Source organism: Coloeus monedula (genome assembly GCF_965178545.1).
Source record: "Coloeus monedula genome assembly, chromosome: 19".
In the NCBI taxonomy this organism is placed as follows: domain Eukaryota; kingdom Metazoa; phylum Chordata; class Aves; order Passeriformes; family Corvidae; genus Coloeus; species Coloeus monedula.
Window position 1 is genome coordinate 12,360,670 of NC_138799.1, and position 9,151 is coordinate 12,369,820.

General features: G+C 37.8%; 1 protein-coding gene across 1 annotated transcript; it reads left to right on the top strand.

The window, feature by feature from the left end:
- Positions 1-640: 640 nt before the first annotated feature.
- Positions 641-4,191, top strand: SLC16A3 (solute carrier family 16 member 3; the record flags this gene model as incomplete). Its single annotated transcript, XM_082294295.1, has 4 exons — positions 641-863; positions 1,353-1,496; positions 1,852-2,619; positions 3,905-4,191. 4 exons carry the CDS (start codon positions 641-643, stop codon positions 4,189-4,191), a joined length of 1,422 nt encoding a protein of 473 aa, XP_082150421.1.
- Positions 4,192-9,151: the final 4,960 nt, after the last annotated feature.

A 9,151-nucleotide genomic window follows, 5' to 3' on the forward strand; every position in this document is an offset into this window, starting at 1 on the left:
AGCATTGTTGGAGTTAATAATTTCCAGCATCCACAAAAATGGCTCGTGGAGATTTTCATTGCAGTTTAGCTTATGAACTTACCTGATGTGTGAAAAATGACACCTCATCATCATCTCAAAAGGATCTATCTTTTCAAGACAGCAGCGTATCAGGGCTGTACTGCTGTCCTCGGTGGGAAATAAAAAATCTGGGTGATTAGTCCACCATTTCACAGAACACTTGTGATGCACCAAGCCTCCTAAGCGAATAGGCCAGGAGCTTCATGTAACAAGGTCTTTTTATATAAAAAGTCCTGCAGACTTTAATGCAGTAATTATTACATATTTGCAAAAGTCAAATAGACCCCTGAGCTGCTGTAATGGCTTCAGTTTTTCGATGAAACAGTGATTTATTTGGCTGAAACCCACTTCTGACTTTGAGAGCTGTGAGGGGACATTAATTTAAAACTCAGCTGTGTGCATCTCATTTTCATGTATTTTTGCAAGCTCTGTAAGAACTGAACTCAAACAAGGAATAGTTAAAATTGCACTGCATCCTCAAGACTTATTTAAAGTAGTTCCATGCCTTAGTTTTAATGGTAGTGCAATTTTAGACACTAATTGCTTTTTGTTTCTTAGGGAACACACAAGCTGCTTCATCATGGGAGCTGTAGTAGCTGACGATGGTCCATCTGGTGTTAAAGCCCCTGATGGAGGCTGGGGCTGGGCTGTCCTTTTTGGCTGTTTTATCATCACAGGATTCTCCTATGCCTTTCCTAAGGCAGTTAGCGTCTTCTTTAAAGAACTTATCCGGGAATTTGGCATTGGATATAGTGACACTGCATGGATTTCCTCCATTCTGCTGGCCATGCTTTATGGAACAGGTGAGTAGTTACCTGGTTTTGAAACTGTACTGTGTCATACAATTAAGTTTGTAACACAGCCATTTACAGTGTGTATCATGACTGCATATCATTCCTTGTGTGCAAGTAAGGCATTCCAAAGAAGAATTACTATTAATCACTTAAACCAAACAGTTATTTAAGCCCATCCAGCTTGGATTTAAAATTACGTGTCTTTAACTCAGTAGCTGCTGAAGATGATGAAAAAGAAAAATCACAAGGCACTCTGAAGACAAAAAAGATTTAAGTATTTGACTACAGAGGAAAGGACATTTTTCCTGATTGGCTTGACTGTATGGACAGAGTACAGAACAAGTCAGAATCATTGAGGAAACACCTTAGACCTTTAAGATCATTGATTCCAACCATGAACCTAACATTTTGAAGTCCACCAAAGAAATACAAAGTGTCATAAAATCTGTTGCAAAAGTTGGTTTATCTTAGCAACTGTAACTTGCTTTTCTTGCCTAGGTCCGCTTTGTAGTGTATGTGTCAATCGCTTCGGTTGTCGCCCTGTCATGCTGGTGGGTGGCCTTTTTGCCTCAATGGGGATGGTGATAGCTTCCTTCTGCACAAGCATCATTCAGATCTATCTAACTGCAGGTGTGATTACTGGTAAGTAGTACGCATTGCTGAAAATGACTTATGTCTTAGCTTTAGGCTGAAATTTTGTGTAAGTGAAAAATACCTGAAGTATCAGGATCACCCAACTGGGCTTTTATAAAGATGGCAGATAAATGTGGAAAAAAAATGTCATTTACTTCTGTTATGAATGTTTAATAGTGTGAAGTGTAATCATAAAGTACAAGAATACTATGGGGGTAGAATGCTTTGTGTTATCTTAGGATTCTTTGTCCATTTTGAACAAAACTATTTTCTCTTAAGTTTTGAGTCAGAAAAATTGTAATTAGAATATCTTTAACAGTGATATTGTAGGCCAGTATTAATTTTTATGTACCTTCTGCTACAGGTTTGGGTTTGGCACTAAACTTTCAGCCTTCACTCATCATGTTAAACCGTTACTTTGACAAACGCCGGCCCTTAGCCAATGGGCTATCTGCTGCTGGGAGTCCAGTGTTTCTTTGTGCTCTCTCACCGTTGGGGCAGATACTACAACATGAGTACGGTTGGAGAGGAGGATTTCTTATCCTGGGTGGGATGCTGCTCAACTGCTGTGTATGCGGAGCATTAATGAGACCTTTGGAGCCACCCAAAAAGTCTGAAGCTACCAAAGAGCCAGCTGAGAAGAAAGTAAAGAAAAAACTTCTGGATTTCAGTGTATTTAAAGACGGTGGTTTTGTAATCTATGCTCTAGCAGCATCTATCATGGTGCTTGGCCTCTTTGTTCCCCCGGTTTTTGTTGTGAGTTATGCCAAGGATTTAGGGTCTCAAGACACCAAAGCAGCTTTTCTTCTGACTATTCTGGGATTCATTGATATCTTTGCTCGGCCAATCTGTGGAATGGTAGCTGGTCTTAAATGGGTTAGACCACGCTGTGTCTACCTCTTCAGTTTTGCTATGATTTTTAATGGCTTTACAGATCTTATGGGTTCTATGTCTGTTGATTATGGTGGACTGGTGGTCTTTTGTATTTTCTTTGGCATTTCTTATGGAATGGTAGGTGCTCTTCAGTTTGAAGTTCTCATGGCTATTGTTGGTACGCAGAAGTTTTCCAGTGCTATCGGTTTAGTGCTCCTGGCAGAAGCTATGGCTGTTCTGATTGGTCCACCATCAGCAGGCAAGTATGCCATTTAGTTCAGAATTTAAAATTGTGTGCATTGCATCCATTTACACAAAACGTAAGGGAGCAGAAGAAAAGATGTGAGTCACTTGAGAAATGCAGATTGTTGCTACTGCTGCACATGCTTCAAAGGCTTTCTGCAGTTACACTCTGAAATATCCGAGAAGGGGTGGAATGAACCTTTTCCCTCTTGGATCTATTTCAGGATTGGTTAAATTGCCATCTGGAGATGCTATTTCTCCTCTGAAGGCCTGCACTGAACTTCTTATTGGTAGATAGCTGACTGGGATTCAGAACATGAAACCTGTCAAGTTTCTTTGGGAAATACTAGGATACATTCTCGATATGGTAGACTTGGAGGAGGAAAGAAAACATCTGAAGGAAGAAAAAAAAATCTTACAAGGAGGACTATAAAACTGGAGTGATTTAAGGAAGGTAGAGTGCTTCTATTGCACGTCTCACAACCCAAGAATAAGGGGACATGACAAAATAGTCAAATTCATTAATTTGAAGTCAAAAGTGCAAATTAATTACCAATCAAAGAACATACATTTTACAGACCCTGAACTGAAACACACTTTCCCTCCCAAAACCCACCAGGTCACTGCCATGAAATGTCTACTGTTTATACCAGACACTAAAAACATCAAGTATTTTTACTGTGACAGAACCTCCTTCATGGGAAAACCAGTACTATGCACTCTGATCTTCAGGTTCGGGGAGGCACTTCCTTCATATCCTCCCACTTGTTCTTTCACATCCACCAAGTCCCTTGAAAATTCACCCTTACCAGTGTCAGAATCAGTCAATTACTCCAGACTATGACTATTGAATAAGATTTGCATTTAAAGCAGACAGTGCACTGCCCATGTAGAAAGGTAAACGAGATTGGGAGCAAGAGGATAATGACGACCAGATCATGATACAGATGATACAGATCCCAGCCATGGATGCACGCATTTTTATCTGAAACACAAAGCGCTTGTTTGATGTCTTGCATCTGAGGGCGAGGCTGATTTTATTTCAGATGAACTGCATGCCTCTGTGTGTGCAGGGGGAGTACGTGTTTCGGGATGTCATGTAAAGTCAGTGACTGTTAAACTGAACCGAAATAACTGACAAATATTTTGTTACAAACTTGTTAAAATTCTATTTCAAAAAACTTGGTTAGATAATCATGGTGATTCTAGAGAGGAGAGTCAAAATATTTTTAAAAAGCAGAAAAACATTCACTGCAAGATAATCACTTTTTTTTAATTACCTGGAATGTTGCCTTTTTCAGGAAAACTCCTGGATGCAACGGGGAGGTACATGTTTGTTTTCATTATTGCTGGAATTGAAGTTACCACCTCAGCCCTTGTACTGGCCTTGGGAAATTTCTTCTGCATTAAGAAAAAATCAGAAGAACCACATACAAAAGAAGAAGCAGCAGAAAGAGAGGAATTAAACAAATCTGAAAACAAATCTCCTGAAGATGCCAAGGTGGACTCTATTGAAGTGGAGCAGTTTCTGAAAGATGAGCCTGAAAAAAATGGTGAAGTTGTAACTAACCCAGAAACATGCGTGTGAGCATGACAAGGAACCACAAAGTGTTTAGAAAAGAAAGATTTTCAACGCTATTTATTTTAGAAACAGAAATAGTTTAGGGCTGGGCCATCAGCTTTAGTAACTGGGGGCTAGTCAGCTCATCAAGTTTCTTTGGAAGCTGATTAGCTAGACAACATCTTACTGGAAAATTAGCTTTATCAGTAATAGGTGGAGCATTGTGGTTATACATTTTATGTGAACTAAAAAGCTTTTATGAACACAAGTAGGCTCTTGCTATGCATCACCAGAAACTGCTCACTTGGAAGCTATAGGAAACGTATATTCTAAGAAAAGTGGAATTGTATGTATGTTCTCAGACTATTGATGAAATCGCTGTGTTGTGTGGCTAAATATAATTTCCCCGTGTTCTCAGTGAAGGGAAAAGAGCTTGAGATGGATAAAAATCTCAGGAACTTAAAGGTCTCCATTAGGTTTTTGAATTTCTTACCTTTTTAGATTTTTTAGAGCAATTGGCTCAGCCCTAACTTAATTTTGATAATATCTGTAACTTTGATTTATGTAAATGCATTTCTGTCTAAACTTGTAACCTTTGCAATTATCATCTGGAAAGCCTGTTTTTGGAAAGGCACATTACAGATAGTGTCCTCAGCAGATCACACAACTGGTATTCTGAGGTGGTACTAAAAGAAAAAAAATGAGCAGAATGGATCCTGACAAACCGTAAGCAAACAAAATTAGCCCACAATTCCACATGCTGTTTTCAGTAAAATTTTCCTAGAGCACTGAAAAATATTACAACTAATATGGAGAAGATGATTAGGTTTAGTAGAACAAGGAGAAGATGATTATTAGGTTTATTAGAATACTCTGAAAAAGTGTCCCTTTTGCTTATAAAAGAAATGGTGCAAGTTTCCAGATGACCTATAGAGTGGGTAGACTTAGGGAGGAAACATGAGTCATCCATAAAATGCAATGTTAGCATCACAGGAAGGTTTTAACATGTTTGGTTTTGATTTTTTTTCTTCCCCATTTATCTCACTTCCCTGCCTTTTGCATAATCTATGGAAGTTCGAAGTGCCATTCAAAGTGCTGGTTGAGGAGACATGATGGAACTGTTCATCATGTTTATGACAGCATGGTACTGAATAGAAAAGGAAGGCAAAAGGAAGGCATTCTATTTCTTTTTTCACCCAAAACAACTCCAGAAATGTAGGTTTTTTTTAATACAAAACCATGCTAACTGCAGCCCACCTCTCAGATCTGCTTGTAAAAGACTGTCTAGGTTTTGTAACTGCAGTCACAATCTTTAAAACAGACTAACTGTAACAGTTTTCTTAGTAATAGCAAAGCAATATTGGCTTTCAAGTGCCAAAATTGTTCCACTTAATAACTGAAAACTAGAAGACCCTAATCCCTTAAAACCCTGTATCCCCTTTAAATTAACATCATTGTTTCATACTTTACCATTTTTAACAGAAACAAAGTGCCAAAACCATGAACCATTCTCTAACGAAATATCTCAGATACCGGCTTCCATATTTGTAGTTTCTTTAAAATGATTTTGCATTGTTAGGACAACCTTGCACAGAAATTGCAAAGTTAGAATCGTAACTTTTAAAAGAAATGGATGCTTCACAGAATAAACTGTTTGTTTTTATATCCTATGTAGTGCGTTATTTTAAAATCTTGTATTAATTTAGTGGCAGCGATTGTAGTGAATGACATTTCCCAGCTGTAAAAACTTACTCACTGAACTTAGCTCCAGTTTGCTAAAGACTAAATCAGTACTTGAAACACAACACTGGTAGCTCCAGAAGGCAAGAGAAAAATGGAATCCACAGAGTAATTTATTATATCCTTGGAGGCTGCTTCAGATGATACATGAAGGCCTGATACAGCTTTCAGACTGGAGGTCCCTGTTGTTTCAAAAAGCAAAAACTAGAAACCTTTCCAAAGGTGAATTCAGATTCTCAAACAGCCACTTTTGTCTTACTGTGTGTTTTGATCACTGGATTTCTTTGCTAGATAATGCTATATGCTGTTATCACAGAACTAAATGATTATTCCTTTGACCTCAGGTTTTGGCACAATTTTAAGTTTCTGTACATTCTGCAAATTGTCTAGACTGCTTTATATGTGTCAGAATGTCATTTGTGCTTATCATACTGACTTTCCAGACTAGGTTTCATTTTCCATACATAATACTTCCACAGTTAAGCTGGAAACAGGAAGTTTTATGTTACAATTTTACATGTTTCGAGACAGAAGAGGAAGTTAGGAAGACAAGGAGACATGTTTCAACAAGAAACCATAAATAATCTCGTAAGTAAAACTAGTGTACACAGAAAGGCTGCATTTGCCTATACAAGTTATTTTCTTCAACTCAAAGATCAATTACTCCGACTGGGACTGCCAGTGCTCTTGCGCTGTTTTCAGCACAGACCTACCAATGGATTGCAGTCTTTATGACAGCAGGAGCTGCTTACTGAATGAGAGGGGTCAAATTACAGGACTCCTTTATTGACTGTGAGAAAAAAAAGGGTTAGAATTTAATTCGCTAAGCAGCTTAAAAAGCCACATGAGCAGTATAAAATCTTTTACCGTTTTCATTAATCACAAGAAGCATCAATACAAAGGTGAGAAACTCCCAATGCAGCTCTCTTAGCAACATCAAAATTGGCAGGCTTGAGAGTACTTCAGAGTTCTAGAGCCAGTTAAGCTCCTTGCTCCCATTCTGTCCCATTCAAGGGTAACACCCAAGTGTGTGCTAGCCCTCCAGTCCTCTTTCTATTTAGCTGCCTTTATCTTCTTGGAAAGAGATTTGTTATACTGATGGGAAGGAAACCTCCATGCCAGATCCCTAGGCTGCTGGCCACTATACTAGACTGTGCTGAAGCATGTACCCAACTGTTCCTATCCAACATGGCCACAAAGGCCTTCACACTGACCTCCTGTTTTATAGAACTCTTCCCTTCCTCCCCAATGTGTTGAAAAACCAAAACCAACCAAAACCAAACCCCACAAGCAGCTAGTCCTTAGATTCCCAGCACTGTCCAGCCAGGCTCCTTATTAATTTAACTCTGCTTATTGTAAATATTTAAATAGATTGACAAATATAAATACATACATATATTTTGTATATTTAGAAGCAAGGAATTGATTTAAAATCCCTCCAGTTATTTTGGTACTGTATCTCTTTAATCTCAATACCACTGAGATGCCCTTAAGAGCAGTCTGCGAGATATGCTCTTCCATATATTTTGAGGATGCATATGGGTCAAAGACATAAAGCATTGCTAAAGAGCCATTAACTGCCCAGGGTCACAGATGGAACAGTTTCACGCAACATCTACCCAGATGAACCTTCGTTCAACCTTCACCTGATTAAAATTTTGTGATTTGAAAAAAGGGAAGAGGAAAAGGAGGGGAGTGTAAGTAATTATGCAACTGAATTGCCAAGCATCCAAACATTATGGTTTACTCCTGCATCATACGCTATTGAAACAAATGTAATTTCTTTAGACACACAGTTCATATATATATATGAATATATAAGAAGCCTGGAAAGTAAACAGTCAAAAATCTGAAAGACAGTTTTCAGAGATTATTTCTCTGAAAGTAGTGAATGGTCTTTTACCCTGCAGGCTAGCAACATTTTTAAAGCATTTTGGATCTTCATACATTCTATAAATTGTGTGCTATAGGATTTATGGTTAAAATATGGTATGATTGATCATGTAATGGATCTTAGGCCCTTATTTTCCTGATGCAAGGAGAAGAAATGTGTATAAATGCCAGTAACACAGAGAGACTATATGAACAAGTATACATGTGTTTGTACATATGTATTTACGTATGTATATATATATATAGATATGTAAAACATGCAAAATACTCATAGGAGTAGATTAGGGACAGTTTGCCCATTTATTAGACAATGAGCAGAGTTACAATTATATTCTTCCTCCTATACAAAGATAAGTTTTTTTTGAAATTTTTTGAAAATTCTAAATGAAATATTTTGTAGCTATTTGGAGCCTAGAAGACCTCAGCAGAATTACAAGTCCTAAAGTGATTCAGCTATCTGTTTAAAGTTAAGTTAAGACTTGAGAAGGTATGAAGGTATGGTGTAAAGGACTGGAGAGATCTTGTGCTAGTATTAAATTGCATCCACACAAATGTGCATTAGGCAATGTAGAATCATTCTCTAAAAAGAAATGAGAACATTCCCCTAATTGAGCAACCAAACTTCAAACCGAAAAAGCAAAATTCATATATGCACCTGTGGTAACATCCCAAAGAAAATGTTTAGTTTGGTAGACAATCATAAACAGAAGAATTTCAGAATGCACTCTTACATTACACTGTTACAGCGGTAAGTACTGACCTGTGTACGTGCGTCCATGTCTCTTTGTCACACTTGTCTTTAGGATTATGGGAATACACTTCGGTTTTGTGTGAGATGACATTTTGTTTCTTGTTAATGCACTTTAATGTAATGTGTACATTTATACTTAGGTTTTTTAAAATGCTTTTCTAGTAAACTGTTGCAAATGTAGTGAATAAATAAAGTTGTCAAAAACTGTGGGTCTGAGAAAATAACATCAGAAAAAATTAACACCCCAACTGGAAATTTGGCTTCATTTGCACATGCTTAAACAGCTACACAGAGACAACAGTGTTTATAGAGAAGAGGTGACACTTAGCTCACAGGCAGCCAGAATTTAATGTGGGCAAGGGGACTGTTTTTGCCATGACTCATAGTTTGGCCAATTCCAAAATGGGTATGTGCTCCTGCTGTAAATGATCCTGAAGAGTATTTGAAAGCATCATCTAATTTAAAGTAACAGCTATTAATTTTGTGCTGTGCAAAAAGTTCTCCTCTGAATAGTGCTCCAGGTTTTGTTTGCAGGTAAAGTTTTATGAACTGTCATGACTTACAAAGCCCAAAATAGTTTGAACACTGACATGCCAGCAAGCT